Raw genomic sequence first — 26,557 nt, forward strand, 5'->3', positions numbered from 1 at the left:
AGGTGCTGTTAGATGTGAGGATTTCAAGAAAAATATGAATGCTTGTAGTCAGAAAATGAAAGTGGTTAATCTCTGAAAATGATCTAAATGATGGCAGAAAAGGAATAAGTTAACGTATTAAGCATATTTTGAAAGCCAGGATACTGCTCCAAAGAAAATTATCTGTTAAACAAACAAACATAAAAACATCTGGCAACTCAGAAGCCTGGCAGAACAGAGGAAGTTGGAAATATGGCTCCTGCGCAGGTAGAATGCTAGAACTCTTGATCTGGGCAGATAGCCAGATGATAACATACCAAAACTGTAGCCTTTATTTCCATGTCACAGCCAGCCAAGTTAGTGCATAAAATCTTTAAGCATCCTAAGATGGAGCAACTTTGTAGATAACTTTAATTCAACCTAGTTCTATAAGAACATTCTTTTCCATAATGTTACTGTAACATCTGCCCAGTGAGAAGGTATATTTTCTTATACTTACCCTTTCAATCTCCCCTCTGTTTTACGGACTGAAGTAGAAAAATAAAGGAAGAGCAAGTCTAAAAAGTCATTTACAGAAGCCACAAGACTGATTTGGTCTTAATTTTGTGCCTCAGAATCTGTGATGTATGTATAAGGCTTTGAAATTCAAAGAAAAAAGACCTGAAAGAGGCATTCATATGCAAATCAACAACACCTCTGGTATGATTTACACCCTAAGAGTCATAAGAGTCTTAAGATTCTGTTTGTAGTCATAGAAATTACATACCAATTTGTTTTAGCTTCTCAGGCACCAAGGTAGAGAAAGAAGCATAATCAGTTATAAATAAAAACAAGGATTTTCCTCAACATACATAGGTTTCTAATAGTGAAATCTGAGAAGAATATTTTTGAATATTTGAATATTTATAAAACTCTATATTATGTACTTCAGATATCTTCACTAATATGCCAAAAGTGGATATAGTAATGAATTATAAAACTATTTCTTCTGTTGGCTGATTCAGGTTCAAACGATACTGCCCAGATACAGAGATTACTAATCATTTCAAACATCAAACAGTAAGATATTAAAATCCAGGGATAAAACTCAGTTGGGTTGAAGGTACCTTTAATTTAAAGAGATTAGGATTGGGGCACCTGGATGGGTCAGTCAGTTAAGTGCCAGACTCTTGATTTTGGCTCAGGTCATGATCTCAGGGTCATGAGGTTGGGGTCTGCACGGTGGGTGGAGCCTGCTTAAGATTCTCTGTGTGTCTCTGCCTCTCCACCCATCCCCACCTCCACTCTCTGTCTCCCACTCTCTTAGAGAGAGCAATTGTTGTTACTGATGCTGAACTCAAAAGAATGTGGTTCACCTAAACATATCCTAAAATATTAAATTCTGTAATGGCCAAATGAGCATATGTGTAGTATGTTTGATTCACCAGTTGACCAATTATGTTACTTAGAGTAGAAGTTTGGATAACTTGTGTAACTATGAGTTGATGCTTTTTATTTTTTTTTCCTCACAACCAAAATTTCCTTGAGTATTGAGTGGTAGCCTGTGTTAAAATAAACACTAGAGCAAGTAGTGGGAGTAGAAAAAAGTCTATGTAGTTTATTAAGGACAGAATTATAAGCTATGATATACTGAAAACAAGGGGTCCACTTGATGGTTAAAGTCAAGTAAGTTGAACGCCTATGTATGGATGTGGGTCAAGGGATTATTCAGAAAAAGTCAAGATTATTCTCAGCAAACAATTTCTTGTTCTTTTCCAAATGATAGATATGTGAGAATACTAGATTTAAAACAATTTAGGTAAATGAGAACTACTGAAATTTTTAGTTCTAACCTGATACCCACTGGGCTTTTTAAAGAAAAAGGTGTGCAGGTAGAATTAGAAAAATGATGGGCTTTATGATCACAACTACCTTTTCACTGGCCCTTGCATAGGTATTTCCCTGACTTTTCTAAAAGTGAGCCCTTAAACTCTGAGATATATGTAGTGCTTGAAAAACATAAAGCATGCTTTTCTTATGGCTGAAATCCATAGAAGACATTGTTTATTAATAAGCTCTAAGTTGATAGGATTTTCCAGGCATAGCCTGTCATTCTGTTTTCTAAAGCTAGTTTGCAACCAGGATTTTCTTCCAGATGAGAGGTGGAGAGAGGGACAAGGAAGTCAATAATGTGGTGCATATTAGAATAAGGAATAATTTAATGATAGCAATAGTCCAAAGTGCAGTAAAAATCACTTTCTTTTGGTAACTGTTAAAAAGACATGTAAGCCTACTAAAAATAATAAAATGATGTAAACCAAAACTTTCTTAACTCTCCTGCCTTTTTCAAAACACTCAAAAAATGCAGGAATTTGTTGCTATAAATAAATTATTAAGTAAATAAATAACGGGGAAAATACAAGTCTCTCATGCAGAACTTCACATCATTTATGTAATTAATTTTCCCTCAAGGAAATAGAGCATAATGGCCCATTCGTTAAGTGTCATTATGCATAGGGTCCTCCTCCCAGAAATCATAGTATGGAAAAGGAGACAAAAGGATAATTTTACAGTAGAGAAACCTGATAAACACTATCTCTACTGTGGGGTGACCTGACTGTGTGGAGGCCAGAGGCACAGGTGGTGAAAGAATTCACCCAACACAGAACAAAAGAGATAGACATTTACTGAATAATAATAATAATAATAATTTTTTTTTAAGAAGTTTACTGAATATACTGTAAGGGAGCAGCAGGCAGAACTGCAAGGAAGCAACTTTCTGCCTGGAGGCAGTGGTGGGGGATTGTAGTTAAAAAAGGAAAGGTGGGGAGGTATGGGAACATATGGAAGTTTCCTTTTTGGTATCTGTATCTGGGTATAAGATACTCATTGTTCATGTAGGGCTTATAGATGTTTTGAGGTGGTCACCTAATAGGCCTGCTTGTATTCAACCCTGAGGTCACTGTGGACCCTTTAACTAACTCAGTTTTCCATTTTTCAAGTTGGTTGCCTAAAAGCCGCCTCTAGTAATCAAAGTTAACATCAATAATGATAAGCATGTTGAGTGTATGTGATGCAGGAAAGACGTTAATTTTGGAAGCTGATGACCAAGAAAGAATTCTTGAGACATCTTAGTTGCAAAAAGGTGATTTTATTAAAGCTCAGGGACAGGACCTGTGGGCAGAAAGAGCTGCCTGGGGTCATGAGGAGTGGCCCATTACATACTTTCAAGTTGGGATGGGGTTAGGGATAGCATAAGTCTCAAAGCAATTTCAGAAGCAAGGTTTTCAGGACCTTGAGGGGGCTAGCTATTGTTGGGTAAGGGTCATTTATTACCGTCTAATAAAACCTTAGTCATGAGACCCTTCAGATGTATATCGGTGAGCCATATGGTTCGGGGATGACTGCCAACATGTATCTTGAGAGTAGAGATAACTGAAGTTTCCAAAAAAAAAATTGTATATGTTAAAGTAGACTATAGGATCCTAGGGTGGGGATGAGAGGTCTGACTAGGATTGCCTTTTGCCCTAAGCAATCTGTCAACATCAAGTCATCTGAGTCCCTAGAGAAATGTCACTCTGCCTGTTTCAAGGACTTGTCTATGGGCTGTAGGTAGTAAGGAAATTTAATAATTTTTCTTCTGCTTTTCTTTCCCACATCAGTATGTACTCTTGATATGATGTGATGAGACCAAAACCCATATTCCAGTGTAATCATAATTAGATGAATCTCAATTGAGGGATATTCTACAAAATACTTAACCAGGGGCACCTGGGTGGCTCAGTGGGTTAAGCCTCTGCCTTCGGCTCAGGTCATGATCTCAGGGTCCTGGGATGGAGCCCCGAATCTGGCTTTCTGATCAGCAGGGAGCCTGCTTCTCCTTCTCTCTCTGCCTGCCTCTCTGCCTACTTGTGATCTCTGCCTGTTAAATAAATAAAATCTTAAAAAAATAAAAACAGAAACAAAATACTTAATCATAACTCCTCAGAACTGTCAGTCATCAAAAACAAGAAAAGTCTGAGAAATTATCACAACGAAGAGGATCCTAAGAAGACAAAGACTAAATGAAATATAGTATCCTGCATGGGATCCTGAAACAGAAAAAGGGGAATAGATAAAAAAATAAATAAGTAAATGAGAGTAAAGTATGGATTTAATTGATAATAATATGTTCATTAATTTAACATTTGTATCATACTAACGTAAAATTTTAGTAACTAGGGAAATAGGTTATATATATATGTATATATATATATATATATACATATATATATATACAAGAAGCCTCAGTACTATCTATTCAAGTTTTTTACAAATTTAAAATATTTTTAAAGAAGTTTATTTTAAAAAATTTTATGTACTTAAATATTAATTTTTAATATTATTTCAATTCTAGTGGGGTAATGATATTATTTCTCTTTCTTTCCATTGAAGATAGAGATAAATAGATGATAGATGGATAGATAGATAGATAATTTAATTTACTTTATGGATTTTATAGGCAATTTTTGTAATTATCTAGTAAAATGCAATTTTTTAATGTAACTGACTTTATAGTAAAATATGGTTATACAGAACAGTTGGTAATAGGATACCACTTTTCCATTAAAATTACAAAATAAATTCACATTCTTCTATTATCTTCACTTTTTCCTCTCCATCCTATTTTACATATTTTCATTTCAATACAGTGTAAATTTAAGCATATTCTCTTCTAGAAAATCACTTTAAGTCTACTGATACATATTTGGAATACTCAGTAGTGTTAGCATTTACTTACAGTGGGACTGTACATACATGTAGCATGTACTTGGAAGTACCATATTCAAAAGGCATTCCCTTTTGATTCCCAAAGTTGAATCTAATTCTATCTAATTCTATCAATCTAATTCATATAGGGTCAAATCAATTATTGGGGCTTTAGCTCATTGGTAGTTATTGAGTGAGGCATGGCCATGTGATACAGTTTTTGTCAAGGCAACATAGAAGAAATATTTCTGGGAAACTTTAGTAAAGATTTCTTCACTGATTCAAGAGAGACATGGAGGAAGGAATAGTTTCTCTTTCAGAGGTGTTTTCCTGTCTGAATGCGAAGCTTGAAACTATGGCAGCTATGAGGGAAACAATAAGGCATTTGAGAAGATGGTTGCTTTCTGATGATGTGTTGAGTCTTTCAATTATTTTTTTTCTGGAGACAACTATCTTCTGCACTTGTCAAAAGAGATTATAGCTATTTCCTTATTATTTAAGAAAATTTTCTCAGGGCTTTCAGTTATTCTAGTCACAGGCTCCTTAGCTATCTGAAGTTTCATGTAGGTATCTCATATTTTTAAGCTAATTTTCTATGGAACCCAAAGTAAAAATATGTAGACTTACCCTGTTCATACATCTAACATTTGTGAATATTATGCCTTAAAAGTTAACTTTGAATGAATGTGTAGAAATATTTTTTTCATTAAGAGTATTCATGTTTTCTTTTTAGGTTCAATTTTAAATAAAATGTTTGGTAGATTTTTGCCTTTTTACCATAAAAGACTGTCAGAGAAATAGCCAGGTTCTATATACATAGAAAAAATTATATATATATATATATATATATATATATAAAATGCATGACGTAGCTCAGTTTGTATGCACTCAAGCTCAACACTCACTAAAACTCCATTTGTGCCTTCTGACTTTTTACAAAGGGTCTTTTCATTGGTTATATTCCAAGTTGAAAAAAATAGAGTATTTTTACTCTGAAACACACAATGCTTGTATCTTCCAGATTTGCATCCAGAGTTACCATAGGTAACTTGAAAAAATTAGTCTATAGATAACCTGTGAAAATTCAAAAATTTTCTCCTTTTCCTCTTTTTTTTTAAAGAAAAGGAGGAAGTGCCTGCTAAAATATGATCTAAATTATTATGATGTATAATGCTAGATTCAGTATTTGAACTTGGACCCTTTGTTTTTACAGACAAATAACTTACATATCCTCTGGCTTGTTACCCAGACCTAACATCTCTGAATCACTTTTCAAGTGTTGATCTGGGAAGACAAATGTACTAGCATGCACAAACACCCACACACCATTTTATATGTTAGGTTTACATTTATAAGATTATTTTGACAATATGTTGATCAGGTATTTTAAGCAGTAGCATTTGAAATATAGGGCATATATGAAATTTCATAGCATATATGAACTTGCCATAACTATAATGTGTTCTATATATTGTTAACTGTAAGAAAAAAATAGCACACAATTTCTTTAAATTATAATGTACTATCTTTGTGATTTTGCTAGTAAAGTTTGAGTTAAAGCCTTCGGACAATAAAGGTACTAGTCCACCCAACTCATCTTTGCTGACATTTAAATATTCTATTAAAAGCTTTATTGATGAATAATTGATATACAATAAACTGCATATATATAAGGTGTACACTTTGACTTTTTGACATATGTATACACTCATAAAACCCTTGCCATAATCAGAGTAATGAATATATTCATCACCCACTTTCTGATCCATCTCGTTTATCCTCCTTGCTCCTACTCCATACTCAGGTACTGATGATCTGATTTATGCCATAATAGTGTAAATGTTTAAGAATTTTAATTAAGCTGCGTCATAAGGTTTATTTATTTATTTAGTTATTTTTTTGGTTTGGTTTGTTTCACTCAGTGTAAGTATTTTGCACTCAGCATACTTAACCATGATGTTGCATATATCAACAGTTCTTTCCTTTGTATAGGTAGTATTTCATTGTAGCCCTCGTTATTTACAGTTTTGTTTTCAACAGTTTCAGTTATCCAAGCCAGATGATCCTCCTTCGGACATGATGTCAGAAGGCCAGCAATAAGGTCATGTTAGGTCACAATGCCTGCCTCATTCACCCCACTTCATCTCATTACATAGGCATTTATTATCTTACATCATCAGTAAAAGAATGGTGTATACAGCACAAGTTATTTTAAGAGAGAGACCACATTCACACCATCTTTATTACAGTATATGGTTATAACTGTTCTATTGTGTTATTGGTTATTTTTTTAATCACTTACTGTGCCTAGTTTATGCATTAAACTTTATCATAGGTATGTATGTATAGGAAAAACAGTGTGTAGAGGGTTAAGTATTATCCATGGTTTCAGGCATCCCCTGGAGGTCTTGGAAAATATCCCCCACAGATAAAGGGAATCACTGTACCATAGTTTGTTCATCTACTCACTTGTTAATGAACATTTGGGTTGTTTCCAGTGTTTGACTATTACAAAATAAGTCTACTATAAACATTCATATGCAAGGCTTTATATCAATGTATTGTTTTATTTTTCTTGAGTTAGTACTTAGGAATGAAATGCTGTGTCATATGAGAGGTGAAATTGCAAAACTGTTTCCCAAAATGGATATACAATTTCACATTTCCACCAGCAGTGCTAATGCAGGTGTAGTGGTATTTCACTGTGCTTTTAGTTTCCATCCACCTGAATATTAATAATGTTGAGCATTTTTCATCCATGTATCTTCTTTTATGGAACATCTGTTTAGATCACTTGCCCATTAAATTTTTTTTTTCTTCTTATTAAGTTTGAGACCTCTTTATGTATTCTGGATGCAAGTACTTTATTAGGCATGATTTTGCAAACATTTTTTTTTCCTGGTCTGTGGTTTATCTTTTTGTCCCTTTAATATTGTCCTTTGCAGTGATTTTTATGAAGTCTAATTTAACAATTTTTTCTTATGGATTATGTTTTTGATGTCTTCTCTAGGAAATCTTTAACTTAAGGTCACAAAATTTTTCTATTTTCTTATAGAAGATTAATAGTTTTAGTTTTTACATTTTTACATTTAGGGCTATGATCCATCCTGAATAATCTTTTTTCTCCCATTAGCGCATCACATTCATTGTTTTGTATTCTATAAGTTAGCTTCTGTGGATAACAGTTGCTTGTCCCCAAAATTTTTGCCCCAAGGCTAATGTCTTAAAACAACAATGATGTTTTTGTTTATAAGTTTGTGGCCTGTCAGTGGGCTAGACTTGGCTGAGAATTTTTTCTGCTATTTTAGAACAAAGCTCAATCATGTATTGGTGCTCAGTTGTCTGTCAGCAATATAACTATCTACCAACAAGGGGTCAGATTGATGAAACAGGCTTGCCCTGGCTTAATGACATGATGGTCTCAAATAGAACTCAAACACAGCAGGGAGCATGCCTCTCATGGCCCTGTTTGCCTCAGGTTTTCCACTTTTCCTTTCTCCCTGGTATTTCCCACGGCTGTAGTATATGAGAGTATTTCTGAAGGGCAAACGTGTAAAGAAAGGCATGATTTATGGCCATATACGCCTTTTATCCTGCCTGCTCTATCTTACATCAAAGTCCTCTTGTGTACCCACTGCCCTCAATTTGAACACAAATATATTCCTCTGGAAGGGTATCTAAGTCTGCTTTCCAGAACTTGACTCAGGTTCTGACCGACAAGGATATCAATCTTAGATCATACTCACCTGTCCAAATAGTAGTCATGTGTAACGCTAAATGTGAAGGGACATACGATTTGCCATATTTACTATACAACATTTCAAACTGATAAAAGTTACTGAGAATATTTTAATGGGAAGCTGGGCATCTTTCTTCTCACCTAAGAAATAAAATATGAATAAAAACAAAACTTTGTCATGATGGATGCATTTCTTCCTTATGAAGAGATAAGATCACTACACTGATTTTGGGATTTATTATTACCATACATATTTCTACCTACACAAAATTGCTCTGTCACTATGTGTGTGTGTGTGTATATATATATATAAATATATATATATATATGGAGTAATTTTCATATATACATATATATATGAAAATTACTCCATATATATTTGTACAAGTCTCTTTTTTCCCTAAACTTCATTGTTGTTAGATTAATCCATATTGATAATGTAGATCTGGTGCATTGATCACTAGATGATTGATGTTGTATTCTATTTGATTTATGAATATACTATGCTTTATGGGATGCTCTGTGGATGGATACTATTGTGCAGTGTGATTATACATAGTGTACATCTGTAATTATAAAAATGAATAGTTTTTTAAAGAACTATTTTTAGTTTTTTAAAAAAATGAATAGTTTTTCACTTGTTGAATTAATTAGAACTAGATAATCTGTTATTGTTAATATATTAGTCATCACATTTTCAAATAAAATCAATCTCTTATATAAACATAGATTACAATAATAAGATGAGTAGATATCTAGAAACTCATTGTAAAACCCAAAGTCACACTGATTACCTTCAAATATTTTATAGTTTTATATTTTGCATTGAAGTTTACTATTCACTTTGAATTAATTTTTGTATAAAGTGTGAGGCAGGGTCCAAATTAAACAGTTTGCATTCAGAAAGCCAATTGCTTCACTACCAGTATTTAAAGAGGTTTAAGTTTCTTCACTGAATTACCATTTCTGAGTAAACTTTATAAAATGTGTGGGGTATGGATTAAAATACAAGTTTCTGCCTGTGGGTATCTGATTGTACCAGCACCATTTTTCCAAAGACTATCCTTTCTCAATTAAATTGTCTAGTGTCTTTGCAAAAGCTAGTTATTAATATATGGGTGGTTCTAATTCTGGAGTCTATTTTTTCCATTGATCTGCATATATTCAGACAAGTCCCAGTTTTAATTACTGTAGCTTTGTAATAAGTCTTAAAATCTGGTAGCATTATTACTTTGTTCTTTTTCAAAATTGTTTTGGTTATTCTAGGCCATCCATGGCATTTGTATATGAATGTTAGAATCATTTCTGTAATTTCTACAAAATGTCTGCTGGGATTTTGAATATGATTATAATAAATCTATAGGTTAATTTGGGGTGAACTGAAATGTTAACAATGTTACATTTTCCAGCCCATAGGCACAGTGTATCTTCAACTTCACCTACTACTCCAGCAATTCTAATTAGAATGCTGTGGTGGGATATCCCAAGACTATCTCCCCAAGTTCAGTGATTTAGTAGGATGGCTCACAGGACTCAGCACATAGTCATACCAACGGTTATGATTTATTATGGCAAAAGGATTCAGTGCAGAGTCAGGGAAGAGAAATGTGTGAAGCCCCAGAGAAACAAGGCACAAACCTCCAAAAGCTCCATTCCAAGTGCAATCACACTGGGCACACTTCATGTCCTCTTCAATGAGATGTGGCAAAGCATGTGAATTGTTGCCAACCAGGGAGATTCATTAGAGACTCAATGCCCTGGGTTTTTATGGAGGTCTGATCCCATAGGCAGCGTCTGCTTAGCATGTGCCAAAATTCAAGAATCCCCGAAGGAAAGCAGGTGTTCAACATAGGCCGTATTGTTTATACAAACACTTTAGGTAGAATGAACCATTTGTATTAGTTAATGGTGGGAACCTCTTTGAAATCTAAGTTTTTAGACGCCAGTCAAGGGCAAATCTTACAAGCAGGCCTTTTCAAAAATAGAAGGTCAGGGCTACTGTGTTAATTTTTTTTTTCTGCACAATTGCTATCGAAAACAGTTAATTGGGGGCACCTGGGTGGCTCAGTCACTTAAGCATCTGCTTTAAGCGCAGGTCATGGTCCCAGAGTCCTGGGATCCAGTCCCGCATCAGGTATCAGGCTCCCCGCTTAGCAGGGAGCCTGTTTCTCCCGTCTCCGTCTGCCCCTCCCCCCTGCTCATGCATTCTCTTTCAAATAAATAAATAAATACATACATATATACATACATACATCTTTAAAAAACAGAAAAAAATAGTTAAAATTAAAGGAAGTTATTCTCCCAATGTCCTGAAATCAAAATAAAATGAAATCTATAAAATGTATACCATCTGTATTTATCTCTTTTATCTGATTTTCACAAGATCCATGCTAGGAATCATGTAACCATCTTCTTGACAGTCTTACTGGAAGTTTTAGGTAAAATTCCTCTGAAGGTTTGAAATCATGACAATATTTTAAAAGATATAAATATTATCAAAAGTTGTTATGCATATGATCAATTATAAATAACAAATTTTAATGTGTTCATGTTATCTCCTTTATATTTCATATTTTTATTCTTATAAGTTTAGGTACACATTTCATAAATCATTTAAAATCTATAAAATACAGGTTTCTGTAACCTGTAGAATACTTCATTCTGGTGCCTACTATAATATTCATAAACCTTAAAATATAGATCAATAACTGCACTGACATAATTTATCTTAAAATCATCCAAGCTTGTGTGAATATTTCAACTTCAGATGAATATTTTATTTGACATTATTATTGAATGATAATGTGAAATATAAACACCTCCAAGAATTGCACTGGCAAATGTCTCCTCTGCTGAGTTGACCTATGTTACTCCATGTTCTACTAGTTGATAATAACTGAATAATAGGATCCTTGTGCATTTATCAAAATCTTGTAAGCTCAAAAGTAACTATTTTAACTTTTATTATTGATAATGTCCCACTTTTATATTAAAACTAAACTTTAGGTAGCTAATTTAAGTGGAAATTAGTATATAATAAAAAAAGTATTTAATTTTGTTCTACTACACTGTTCCTTTTAATTTGTTTCCACTTTACCTGCTTTTTTCTTCATTAAATCCCTAGCTACACTTGGAAGCATGCTTTAGATTCCTTTGCTGTCTTATTCTATCAGTGACACTTATAAATAAAATATAATTCACTTTAACTATTAAACATGTTAAGTTTTAGGTGAAATGTCATGTTATCATGATAACATGACATCAAATGTCATGTTATCCCCCAAAGTTATCCCCCACCCAACAGATTACTAATTATAAAGGAAAAAAAATCTTTAAAATGAAGAAGTCTAGTAGACACTGCCTTAAATAGGGTACCAAACTTAACACCATTAACCATGAGATCTACTCACATCATGAACCTCCCTGTATAAACCACTAAAAAGGGTACCATATCACCTATATGGTGTCCCTGCCAAAAAAGGTCCCAACTAAATGTAATCATGGGGAAGTAATATGACTAATCCAACCTGGGGAATTCTACAAAATAACTAATCTGGATTCTTCACTAATATAAATGTCATGAATGACAAAATGGTTGGAAAACGGTTATAAATTAAAGGTGATCAAAGGGACATAAGAAGCAAATATAATGTGAGTCTTGATTAGATCCTGAATTTAAAAATAAAACCTATAAAGCACATTATTTGGACATTTGGGGAGATTTACATCATAGCAAATACTATTGTATTAGTTTTGTAAGTGTAAAAATTACATAGTAGCTAAGTAGGAGAATACTTTTGTTCTTAGAGACACATGCTGAAGTATTAGTGGTGAAATATAATGTTTGGAATAATTGAATAATTCAGCAGCTATAGTATAAACACACATGTGCAGAAAGATATGGCAAAATGTTAACTCTTGGTGAAATTAGGTAAAAGAGTAAATGGGTATTTTTGGAACTGTTCTTGCAAATTACTATACGTTAAAAAAATCCAGAATAAAAACTTTGGCATGGAAAAAAATAAAGGCATTCTGTTTATAAAGTTCTTTCTTCATAAATATTCTGTCCTTGAAAGATGAATTTTTGAAAGTAGACAACTTTTCTAGCATGCTATAGAAATACTACTGATGAAAAAGGTAGAAATCAAAAAAAATTGTAGTAACATTTTAAAGTTATAAAATATCTTCCAACTAGCAAGGATACACTCTTAAATTTCAATTAGGTGATAGCATATTAATAATGAAAGTTGATTAATTATTTTTCCTATACTTTTACATTTGATTTTCAAATTTGTATAGCCTATCTTCCAAATACACCAATGAATTAAAATATCCCTTTTATATAGAGACTGATGACCATTATTGAATATTAGAGACTGTAGTGTAGGAAAAGAAAACACTATTATCTCAGAAAGATATCCAAAGTTCTCAAAATTTTGCTATTAAGTGGAGAACACAGATACTTATTTTGGGATAATAATAATTGAAACAGAATGTGGTGGGGGCGCTTCAGTGGTTCAGTCAGTTAACCATCTGCCTTGCACTCAGGTCATGACCCCAGTATCCTGGGACTGAGCCCCAGGTCAGGCTCCCTACTAATCTCCCTCTCCCCGCTCAAATTCTCTCTTTCTCTCTCAAATAAATAAAGAAAATCTTAAAAAAAAAAAAACTAAATGTGGTAAAGTTACATAAAGACAGAAGAGTAGAAATAAAATGAATCCATGAACAAAGAAAAAGAATGACATTATTAAAACTCAGCAATAAAAATTGATGTTTATGAATTAATTAAAAATTCTGTAAAATGAATAATTCCCATTGGTAGAACTTTTACTATTAAAAGTTATTTAAAATTTTAGTAAGTCAAGGTTAAAAAGTATATAAGATAAAGCAAAAAAAATTATCTATGAGTTTAAAGGTAAATATGAAAATATTATAAATTTCAATACAAATAGTTCTTATGGAGAGAACTTCTAGAAGTAAAAATAAAATATTTCTAAAATTTAACATATCAACTTTAAACAAAATATAAAATATACTGGAGAGAGAATTAGTGAATAGAATGCATAAAGAAATTATAGATATGGAGGAGGGAATTATTTGATCCAATACATGGCACTTGATATAGTCTCTAAGAGAAATGAAAAAGCAAAGGTAAGGAGGAAGAACCATTTCCATAAAAATAGGCAATACTTTCCCAGAATTTTCATATTTAGCAAGGTCAATAATTTATGAGCAAAATTAACAAAAATAAATTTTCTAAAAAACTCCTGTCCATTACTATTACTCTATATTATGCATTAATAAGACTCATAAAAGTTGATTCTCTGAAATGATTAAACAATCCACTGAAAAATAGGTTAGTTTAACAAAATAAGGATGACAGAAGGCAAAAATAAAAAATCCATGGTATGAAAAAATTCCAATAATTTTATATACACACTAATTAAAATAAAATTAAAACTGTACAATTTAGAGTAAATTGGACTGCAAGAATCAATACAACCAATAAAACAATAAAAGTAAAAATATATTTGAGTACTGGAGTTTATTATTTAAGTGTTAGTAGCTTAAGTATTGAGTATCATTATTTGAAACTAGTAGCTCTTGGTTTAGAAGTCAGGTACCGAGTTTCCTTACTCTTTGTGCATCGACCACCCACCAGGGGTTTATGTCGTCTTTACTTTGCTGGTAGAAGAGAAAGAGAGCTTGGATGAAGGACACTCATATCACAGATGCCTTGGTGTGGTAGTAACACACATCCCTCTACTCATAGTCCACAGACCCATATCATGATGTTAACATGTGGCCTGACCCTGTGTCCAGGAAAACCAGTGAAGCTATTTCTAGTGAAGAGTAGCAGTCTGTACCACAAAAACTAAGATGGAAAAAGCCATCCGTATGACTTAGAAATATTCGATACTGAGTGACAGATAGAAAATCTGAGCGGTAAATAAACCTATTAAAGATATGTTGAATTGCTAAATAAAACCTAACCCCAAATAGTTAAGCCCAGAAGTCTTCACGGGAATGTTTTACAAACATACAGAAATAGCCCATTCATTAGTAAATTATTCCAGTAGTTAGATAAAAGAGGAAGCACTTAAAGAACTCTTTTTTTTTAATTAACTGAGAATTAAGAAAGAAAGAAAGGAAGAAAGACAAAAGAAAAATTACAGAAAATTATAATCATGGGTACAATGAGTTAAATACAATATTAGCAATCTACAATACATGTATTATATATGTATATATAAGTATCTTCATGCATTTATTCATTATCCACACATAGGTGTTTTGTATTAATATACACATGAATGTATTGTCAAAAACTTCGTGAACCTTTGCTCTCCGAAGCTTGTGAAACTTACTTGTTACTCTTTTATTTTTCTTAATTCACAACAAAAAGTACAATCATAGTACAATCTGAAGTGGACACAGATATTTCATACATACTAGATGATTTTGAACATTACATGAAGTAAGAAATGCAAGATGCTTAAAACAGTTGTTGGCCTTTAGTAAGTTATATTTATCTTGGTTATGGGTCTAGGTTCAGGTCATTTCTAGCAGATTGACCTAATGTTTAAATAATACAGTGGTACGTGGGTTTTTGTTTGTTTGTTTTTGTTTTTGTTTTTGTTTTGGTACATGGTTTAAACAGAGTTTCGTAATTCTCTTCGCCTACTGTTTAGGTTGCTTGGAATTAAAGGAAGACACCATTGAAAACCTTCTTGCTGCAGCGTGCCTTCTTCAGCTTCCTCAAGTAGTGGAAGTGTGCTGCCATTTCCTCATGAAGCTGTTGCACCCATCCAACTGTTTGGGGATCCGAGCCTTCGCAGATGCTCAAGGGTGCATTGAGTTAATGAAAGTAGCCCACAGCTACACAATGGTAAGGAGATTTAATATTTTAATCATAGAGGCAGAGCTGTATTATCAGAGGTTAAAACAATTACTGTCATTGCATCGAATGACTTCTTTCTGTTCAAAATGAGTTCTACAAGCTTGGCACATTTCTATTATGGGGCACAATGTGGTACGTAGTATTTTATAATAGCAAAGTTAAAAAAAAATAGGCTGTTCGTAATGGACTTTATATCTGCATTGCCTATAAATTGTAAGCAAAGCCATAAAGCAATTATAGACTGTTTTAGATTTTAGGACTTGTTTAAATGAATCCTTCTTATTGCTCCCAACAAATCTCTCTTTTTGTATCTACTTCCACAGCTTCCATTTTTTGTTTCTTTTCTTTCTAGTAAAGAGCTACCAGTCTGTTCCACAAAAAAAAAAAAAAAACAAAAAACCTTCTCTTTTTCCTTTTTTTCTTACAACCTTTTTACTATGGAATAAGTTCTATTGACCAAAATTCAGTGTTGAAGTCTCACCCACAATGTATTAGTATGTGGAGATGGGGGCTTTTGGTTGCAATTAGGTTTAGATGAGGTCTTGAGGGTGGGTTCCTCACGATGAAATTAGTGCCCTTATACAGAGAGACACCAGAGAGTTTGCCTCTTATCTCTCTCCACCTTGTGAGGACACAGTGAGAAGGTGGCGATCTGCAAGCCAGTAAGAGAGCCTTCACCAGGGACCCCAATCAGTTTACCCCTTCATCCTACATTTCCCAATCTCCTGAATATGGGAAAGAAATTTCTGTTCCTTAAGCTACCCAGGCAGTAATATTTTGTTATAGCAGCCCGGGCTCACTGATACATTTTCATCATAGCACATTATGTTTGGTATAGCTTTGCCTATATGATTTGTGGAAGAAAAAATCACACTTACAGTATATATTATAAAGTATTTTATTAGTAGAGTAAATATTTGATTTTAGAACTCCTGGAAACTTCTATAGTAAGTGAAAATATTTAGATAAATAAACCAAATGATCTACAATTTTTATTTTTTTAATAACTTACTTTCTGTACCATTTTAATGACAGGCTTAAATGGAGTGAATTCACTCAAAATACTCCAAAAATAATTTAAACCTGTTTATATTTGTCTCTTTGATTTTTTCTATATATAAATAAGTATTTTAACAGCTTTATAGAGATACCAAAAATCATTTGAATTGCACACTTTAAATGTGTGAATTTTGTGATGTGGGATTTTTTTCATGTTATCTCCTTTCTAGAGTAGAATAATGAGTAATAACAATTCATACAATATTTCATACCCTAGAAATAATCATTATAAAAACATTTAATTTAGTTTCTGACATATAGTAAACCCTATATAAAATGTTACCCATTTTTCTTATTTTCGTTATTAACATTATTAATGATTTGATTGTTATTATTGAAACAACCAATTGTAAAATATAAAACTTTCCCTTTCCAACTCAAGGGAAGAATTTATATAAGATAAATCTCATTAAGTTTTATACTTGCTACTTATTAAAAAGCTCTTATTTTAAGATTTAACATCTTTTCAAGTCACTAATGGTTGTCAGCCATATAAGTCTTCTAATTGTTATTCTTATACAGAATTTCAATATTATTTTTTCTTCTTTAATCTTTTAAGCTGATTAGTAAATTAAATACAAATATAGAAATAAAAAAGAGGTAGATACATGATTTGTAGTTCTACTGTCATTTTTTTCTTTTGAAATATTCCATGACAGGGCATAGTACTGCTACTGAAATTAAATGAACCATATAAAATCAATGTAAACAAATACTTCATCAACCAAAATATCAAAGTCCAACTGCAGTCATTTAATTATGCACATTTAATTGCAATTAGGAGTTCCTGGCTTAGCTAAGCCAAAGAACAATATGCCTCTATATCCAGAGGGATAATGGTCCCTTCTGGTCTAGTTTGAAATTATTAATTTAGTAATAAAGATGTTTTTCTTGCAGCTGCTTGGACTGGACTGTAATTTATCACACAGTAATAGCAGTATTTTTTCTTTAAACATTTAAAAATGTATATTCTGTAGTAAAGTATATTTAAAACCAAAATATAAAGAATTCTAGTTAATACATTTAACATTCTAAACAACTCTATTTAAATTTATTTTTGAGAGTATGAATGGATTATGTGTTTTGTCATGTCTGTTGAAATTTAAATGATTTCAAATTCTTTTGAAAACATGAAGCTTCAATATTTTCCAGATGCTCATGGGTTACCATTTTAGTGAAGAAAATTTACTGACCAGTTATCTTCCCACTTCACTATTTTCTCTCAATTCTAACACTTTAAAATGAGTGTTTTGCATCTGCTATTATAATTTCTCACCACATCTTTGCTTCTGATCCTTGTTTAATCACACATGTGTCCTCATCTAATCTAATCAATCTATGCTTTGAGAACAAACCTATTATCAGTTTTTTTTTTCTTTTTAACTGCTTTAATATAGCAATCATCCCAGGCTTCCTCATACATCTGGGACTAAATTCTTTATTGGCTCTTATTATTTATTTGTTTATTTTATAAGTAACATTTTTAATCTAATTTTTTAATTTCCTTGCTAAAATTTTTTTAGATACGAACTTGACCTTGAATGGCCAGGTCTTACCTTGCCAAACCTTACCTACCTGCCTTTGCTATTTATATCCTTTGCTAACTTTCCTTTGGAAATTTCACCCAGTTATTTGGCTTCAGCTATTGACTCTGTGTGGAGGATTCCAAAATCTATTCAGGAAGGTGACCCAATTTGGCAGTGGTTCATGTGCAAAATACTGGAAAATTTTGAATGCAAGCTCAGTATTAGGCAGAAGTGTGAAACTAATTCTAAAACATTAATTTGGACTTTGGCTTCATGAATATGAAGACAGAAACAAAATAATTGAAGGAAATAGTCCCCCTCTATTATTAGTCAGAGTTCATTATGAGATCTGTGCTTAATTTTTGACATCATATTTTAAAAGCATTAGAGAGTGACAAATAGAAACATAAGAATGATGACAATAGTAAATATTTTATAATCATATCATATGAAGGGATGCTGTGAGACATTTGGATGCCCATAGCTGAATAGTATTATGGCATGAAAATAGCCATTTTGCATATTTGTTAGAATAGACATTTCTAAAACAGGGTTGTGTAAATGTTTCATTCTCTTTTTCATCTTAGTAGTAATCTGTTCAAATTAAATGTTATATGAAAGAATCATATTAAGGTTGATTTGCTTTTTGTGAGGATGAATGGAAAGTCCAGAAGTCTACTTCAGTCACCTGATCTCTCTTTCTCTGCTGGGTTGTGTATTTCCACTAATCATCACTGCCACTTCCCTCCAAGGTCATCTGGCCTTTTGAGGAAATTCCTAGAACTGCATTTTCCAGAAATACTCTCTCCATTTGGTTCTAAGAGGTTAGAGTTTGCCAATAAAAAGCATCCATGTAGGGGTTGGGAGGTGGGAGAGGCAAGGTACAACTTCTGTTGAGAGCAGGAAAATGGACAAATGGAAAATTGAAATACCTTCTTTGCAAGGCTTTGAAAGAGGTGTACTTCACTGCTGGAGACTGCGACCTTCTGGAGATTCTTGAGGAATGGAGTGCCTTTGCTGAGTGCTCTTGAGAACAATTTACATAGAACTGAAGGTTGAGACCTTAACATAAATTTCCTGACCTTCACTTGTACCAACTGTCAATTCACTATCTACAACCTTTCTTACATTGAACATAGAGTGGCTTGTTTTCCTAATCCAAGACTTACCTCAAAAAAGCAGATTCGCACTCCAAATTTGGATATGCATAGTACTCCATGCCTAACTTCTAAACCACCCCCTGGGTATTTTCCCTCAAAAATAAATGGAATTGACTTCACCCCTCCTAAACATGCTGTGAATTCCTTTCACTTATACTTTACTCATATTTCTCTTGCCTGGAATCTCTGGGATCTAATTCGAAATAACCCCTCAGTCTCCAGTTTTCATTCTTCCTTGCCTACAAAATGTCTTAAACTTTTCATAGCATTCTTTCTCTCCTTTGAAATCTTAGTATTCCTTTATTTAGGATTATGTGATATCATCATAAATTTCCTTATACAAATAATTACCTATTTATAACTTTGTTATTGGTCTTCACAACTCTATTACAGAATCCTTTCTGACAGAGTAAGTATTTTTTGTGGAAATATATTTTGCCCTGACAAAGTACCTAGTACATTGTAATATAATAACGTATTTCCTTTGGATAGTTTTTTAGGATTGTGACTCTCAGCACTCATGAATTCAGTCACTCAAGAAGACCACACATGGTTTTCCTTTCTTTTCAATCCAATTCTTACCATTATTTTCCCTATTCACACAGTTCTAGCCGCACCTATCATACTGCTTTTTGACTACAATAAGCATCTCACCTGATGACCTTTGTGTTTGCTCTTTCTTCCCTCCACTAGAAACACTCCCCTGCCAAACATTTATATCCTTTAATCTTCTGCCTCATTCAGATGTCTGCTCAAATATCACTTCCACGGAGTCCTCATCTCTTTATGTTCTTTTTTTTTTAATAAAGATTTATTTATTTGTTTTAGAGACAGAGGGAGGGAGAGAGAGAGAGTAGGGAGAGAGGCAGATGAAGAGGGAGGGAGAGAGAAATCTCAGCAGACTCCTTCCTGAGCACAGAACCCAGTGAAGGCCTTGACCTTATGACCCTAAGATCATGACCTGAGCCAAAATCAAGAGTAAGATGCTTAATGCCCTGAGCCATTCAGGCACTCCTCATTTCTGAATAGTCTATATAATGTGGCACTGCCTTCAAAACCCTCTTTACCCTTACACTATTTCGTATCCTCTAAAGTACTTATGAGTGTCTGGCTTTATATTTTTTTATTTTGTCATTGTTTTGTTGCTTTCTTCTCTACCATTACTATGGTAGCTTCTTGGTAACTTTTTTTTTAACTTTTTACCTTACGTGCATAGCATTTATTGTTGAGTGAAAGAGTGAGTGACTATTGGATACTCTGTACCAGGAACTATAGTAGGTGGCCCTGGAGATATAAGGGTGACTAAAACAGACATAGATTGCCCTTAGAATAAAGATGAATATGTTGAATGCAAATAAATTATTACTATAAATGACAATTATATATATACATAAATATCACATATATGTATTTATATGGTAACTGTTAGAAAGGACAATAAGATGCTGTGGAAGAGTTAAAACAGACTTATACTGAATTATAAAGGATTAGGCAGAATTCATCAGGGGAAGAACGTTCATAGAACATTCATGATGAGCCGATGACCTGAGGTGGGAAGGAGCTTATTCTGTTTAAGGAAGTTCAAGTGTGATGGGATGGTGGGGCAGAAAGGAAGAGAGGTGGATGATAAGGCTGGAAATTTAGGCAGAGTCAATTTTCCAAGGTTAATGAGAATTTGTTAAGGATTCAGATTTTATATTGAATATTAAAGTATATCATTGAAAGTTTTTTGAGCAAGTAAAAGCCAAGATTTAATTGGAAGACTAGTTGTCAGACTGCCATGAGGAGGGGGCAAGAAGAGACCAAGAATAAAGGTTGGCACTTTACTAAAAGCCTATATGTATGTTGGCTGTGTGAGAAAGAAAGGGAGAAACTGAGGTGACTAACTTCTGCCATTGTGTTTGATAGCAATGCTTTTCACTACTGGTGCTGACGGTATACAAGTTAAGTGTATATAGTATGTATCAGGCATTGTTCCAGGTGTTACACATACTTAATTTAATCCTTTCAAAACCCCTACAAGGTATGTGTAATACCCATTCCAAAAATGATAAAACTAAGATTCAGGGAATCCCGTTCAATAATTTACTGAAGAATAATATCAAGAACATGGTAGAGTGGGGATTTAAGCCTAGGGCTGTCTTACTACAAATTAGATATTCTATTTAATATGCTAATGATTACACAGTGATTGTATTTTATGCATTATATCAAGTCAGATTTCTGATGTCCAGAACACTTCAAAACATGGATTACTTCAGACAAATGGGCTTTAGAAATATAAAACGTAGATAAGAGCCCAGAACTTCATGAATATTTTGTTCCTCAGTTTTTGTTTTTGTTTGGTTTTCATTTCCCTGTTCAGTGCCCTCTCCCTTTCATCCCAGTGTTACCAGCCTGGCATGCAGCATTTTACCATGTTTATGCTAGAGGCAGAGGCGTGGCAGTGGGACTCAGTAAGAGGCTACCATATTCAATCAATAGCCTTGAAAGGTGGAAGTCTCAGAACTGGAACATAATGACTCCCTGAGTCAGTGTGAGAGTAGCTGCCCTGTCAGCCTGGTACTCTAAAAATCCTATACGTCATTCACTGATCCTTCAGAGCCATTAGAGCAATACTGGAGAATGCTGTAATGAAAGCAATGCTTTCTGTTCATGGTTTTGAAATATCTGGCATTTCTTACAGTTCCTAGCTAGCAGCCTGCTCTTTTTTATCTTTACCAACAACCCTTCCAATAACCCATAAATTAGAGTTTGCTTTGGGAAAATACATGGAACTTAATTTTAAATTGCTTTGTGTTTCCAAGTCATTAAAGCAAGAAACTATCATTGATAGTTTTCTCAGGACAATTATGTGATAAATTAGTAATAAAATTTGTGTTGAATGTTATCTTGTTTTATTATTATTCATTACTTCACATTACTACTTTTCATTATCTTATATACATAGCTGGTCTGAGTAGAGTTTAAGTAAATATACAATTGTCAAGTTTAAAAAAGGCAAAGTTTGACTTTCAGCATTTCTTTATAAATTGAAGTAATGAAGGTTCAATACAATGAGGGGCTTGGATGACAACTGCCATCAAAACTAGATGATCACAAGCAGTAAGGAAGCATGTGGAAGCTTCCCTAGAAAGGAGCTTCCTATTGTTTTTCTTTACTTCCTCTGTCCCTAAATTAAGCTTGCAACTCTTTACAGGAAATCATCTGCTAACTCACAGTCTTTAGTACAATTCTAGTCTACTGGTTAAGATGAAGTTGATTTGAGTGGACTTTTTAAAAAACTGACTTTTGTGTTTAGTGTCATGTGCAAACAGGATATTCACAATTCACTGAATAAACTGATAAAGATGTATAATAAATAGTAATATTATAACACATAATTATTCACTCATGTGATTGCAGTTTGACTACACAGAACTTTGTAATTGTTAGGGCTCATAAAATAACTACAATTTAAATATGCATTTATGACAATTTCAAAGACTAATTAAGCATAATCACAGAGTATGCCATGAAAATTATAAGCTTTTAAGGGTCCACTTTAGAAACAGTTCATTTCTTCTATTCAGATGCTCTTCAAATGTTTCCTTTTTAGGGTTTTATAGCCAAACTGAAGATCATTCTATTTTACGAAACTTGTCCTTCCACTTTCTTGATGTTGATGATGTTGAAGATAATGATAATATTCATCTACTTGAAAAGTATTTTATTCATTTAAAGATGGTGTCATTTGCATATTTTAATTTTATTTTCATTTCTCCTACAGAGCTATTTCTAAAACAAAGATGTAGCACATAGCTGTATAAAATCACAACACACACACACACACACACACACACACACACACACACACGGGAATCTATTAAAAATGTATTGGGTTTTCTTTATTGCCCAACAGATATAAACGTTTGTATAGCTACTGTTGTCTTGAGTTGATGCTGTAGCAACAGAAGAAATGAAGTATCAAGAAGGAATTATTGTTACAAAATATCCTATAGGATATAAAAGATTTTCATGTAATTTGTGAGTGGTCTCCAAGTGTTTAATTATTTCAATCACGTAACTATAGAATTCCCTTCTGTAATAAGTAATATTACTAATTATTAAAATAGTCTTGAAAGGGCTTCTTATGTGATGTCAGGAGAAAGGAAAGCCAGAAAGTTTTTGGCTACAGTACCCTTTTCAGTTTGCAAAGCACAAGTTCTTCAACAAATGAAATCAGTAACATGCTTTTGATCAAATGAAAAAAAAAATTCTGTTTGTTTATGCTATGAAAGTTTCACTTTATTATTAGAATTTTCACCTCTAGGGGCATCTGTGTGGCTCATTAGGTTAAGAGTCTGACTTCCGTTCAGATCATGATCTCTGTGTCCCTGGAATTAATCACTGCGTGGGGCTCCCCATGCAGTAGGGAGCCTGCTTCTCTCTCTTCCTCTGCTCCACTCCCTGCTTGTGCTCTCTCTCTCTCTCTCATGTAAATAAAATCTTCAAAAAAATAATTTGCATGTCATGAAATAAAGTGAAATATTTATATTTATATTTTCTGATGAGGTGTAATGAATCACATATAATGAAACTAATTTTTTTTGCTTCTCTTTTAGATTTTTCTTTTATTGTCAGTGTTCAGTTTAAGACTATACTTGTGCTTAAAGATCATTAAAAGTAATTTTTTAAGAGGAATAAAGGTAGAGAGATGGATTGCAGTTCACAAGAAACATGATACATCCATCTTTGCTTGAAGGGAAACTCAGTCTGCCCTTGTAGGTAGGACATAGTTGAGATGGGGCAGATCATTTTCTTAAAGGAATGCTTTTAGAAATGTACTGTACAGACAAAATTTAAGGAAAAAATAACTTTTTATAGATTACCAGGCATCTTCCCTCAGACCCCAAGTTACTCTAAATATGTAATACTATGCACAGAGCTGGGGGTGCTGGGGTGGTTCAGTCAGTTAAGCTTCTGCCCCTGCTCCACAGAAACCTACTTCTCCCTCTCCTACTGCTGCTCCCCCTGCTTGTCTCTCTCTCTCTCACACACACAAATATAAATAAATAAATCTTTAAAAAATACTATGCACAGAGCTAGATTACATGTTCTACAAGGTAACAAACCGCATCTTACTTATTCACTTCTGTATTCTTAGTTTTTAATATATAACACCTTTCTCATTTTATTTATTTTTATTTTTTGAAGATTTTATTTTTAAGCAATATCTATATCCAACATGGGGCTTGAAATTGCAGCCCCAAGATCAAGACTTGCTTGCTCTACCAATTGAGCCAACCAGGTACCCCACAAATTTCTCATTTTAGGTACACGAATATAATATTTGAATGAACAAATAAGTGAAAAATAATTTCAAACATTAATAATTTTAGGTATTAAGGAGGGCATGTATTGCATGGAGCACTGGGTGAGGTACATAAACAATGAATTGTGGAACACACAAAAAAATTTTAATTTAATTTAATTTAAAAATGCTATTATAAATTTTATCTGCTTAAATGAAATCTAAAGAATATTAATAATTTGTAGTGAAATATATTATCTGTATTCCTCAATAATTAAAAATATTTATATTGTTCCCAATTTTACTTTTCATACATTTTAATTAAAATATATTTGTAAATACATACATACATACATACATACAGAATGCATCCCTGATCTTCAAAGTTCTTTAGCTTTTTAAAAAATCAGTTATTTCAAAACTTTTCAGCAGGTAACATATATCCCATATATGATGTGTGTATATTTTTAAGTTTTTAGTGGATTCATTTCATAATTAAGACCTATATTTAATATTTTTAGTATTTCTTTCTTTTTTAAATTTTTAAAAGCAAGAGCATGCAAGCAAGGGGGGTTGCTGAGGGAGAGATAGAGAATCTTCAAGTAGACCCCCCACCGACATCCCCACTTGGAGCTCCTTCTCACCACCTTGAGATCATGACCTGAGCTGAAACCAAGAGTCTGATGCTCAACAGACTGAGCCACCCAGGCATGCTAATATTTTTTACTATTTCAGATGAAAGTTATTATTTAAAATCGGTTTTGGGGCACCTGGGTGACTCAGTTGGTTAAGCATTTAACTCTTGATTTCAGCTCAGGTCATGGTCTCAGGTTCATAAGATTGAGTTCTGCATCATGCCATGCCCTAAGTCTGAAATCTGCTTAAGATTCTCTCTCTCCCCCTCTCCATATGCTCCTCCCCCTTGCTCACAATCTCTCAAGAAATAAATATAAATAAATAAATAAATAAAGTGAAATTAGTTTTTACTGAAGGTCACTATACTAACAAGGAATAAATATGAAAAATACATACAATACAATGGCACATACAAAAAATTAATAGGGCAAATGTATCCTCTTTTAATATATGATTGCAGATTATATAAAACAGCACATCATAATTAAAAGTCGCTGGATAATAATAAGCAGAAATCAGGAAAGTCTGAAGAATGGGATTCAAATCCTGACTTTGCTAAGTAAATTCAATAAACAATACACTTTAGGATGTGGGCTTTATCCCCAAAACCACTAATAACTATTCTTTGCTCTTTCTATGTAAGGTGATATTTATTTGAGCAACATAAAAAATATTTTAATGTTATTAGAATTATATAATTTAATCAGTGAAAAGGTTCTCTTCAAAATAATGAAGAGTAGACTTACAAAGCAAAATGAACTATTTCATCAATACTAAATCTAAGCAGATTTACTGAAGACTGAATAAAGTTTCCAACTAGATATTATACTATTCTAAGCAAGTGTTAAAGACAATTTGCATTTTAGTTGGATCTAAAGGTAAAAGAACCTGAAGAGATTTCCAAATATATAGATAGAGATGGAATTCAGTTTCTTCTCCAGTTTTTTATTTGAAAGGAAAATAAGCTGATTATCAATTATAAAGTAGTGTTTCTATTTTTACTTCTGGTAATGGATAGGAATAAATGAGGATATCTAAATGATGAGGATACAGAGAATAACATAAAAGGTAGAAGATGCTTTTCAAATAAATATATTGCAATTGAACTAGAAGAAAATTAATGAAGTTAAAATTAGATTTTATTATATAGAGTTGCTGATTAAGACATATATGCATAAATTTACATGCACAAATAGACATCTATCTTAACACTGACTGCATATATTAATCCAGAGAAAGGTTATTTTTTTAGTAGTAAACTCTATAACCCTAGTTTACATTGTTTTAAAAATCTACATTTTACACAGATCATATACATGTATACTTATATTATGATCATCATTATCATATTAACTTTTACATTTTAAACTTTTATAATTTGACACAAAGCTAGAAAAAGCATAAATAAAATATAGACAACAATTAGGATATCATCTTCATTAGTAAAGTTTGTTTTGTCATATGTTCTGATGGATACCACTGTAGGATACAGTAATATACTTTTCTCCTCATTTGCAAGTGCATTATTCTCGATTA

The 26,557-nt window shown here is 32.9% G+C and overlaps 1 protein-coding gene across 1 annotated transcript in view; it reads left to right on the forward strand.

Annotated features, from left to right (window-relative positions):
- The window catches only part of KLHL1 (kelch like family member 1), a 373,856-nt gene that overhangs the window by 154,224 nt on the left and 193,075 nt on the right, over positions 1-26,557 (forward strand). The window contains exon 4 of the mRNA XM_032841065.1: positions 15,139-15,335. Within this exon, the coding sequence (XP_032696956.1) occupies positions 15,139-15,335 (197 nt within the window). The remainder of the gene's footprint in view (positions 1-15,138; positions 15,336-26,557) is intronic.

Source organism: Lontra canadensis, unplaced genomic scaffold (genome assembly GCF_010015895.1).
Source record: "Lontra canadensis isolate GAN:19392208 unplaced genomic scaffold, GSC_riverotter_1.0 scaffold119, whole genome shotgun sequence".
Classification (NCBI taxonomy): domain Eukaryota; kingdom Metazoa; phylum Chordata; class Mammalia; order Carnivora; family Mustelidae; genus Lontra; species Lontra canadensis.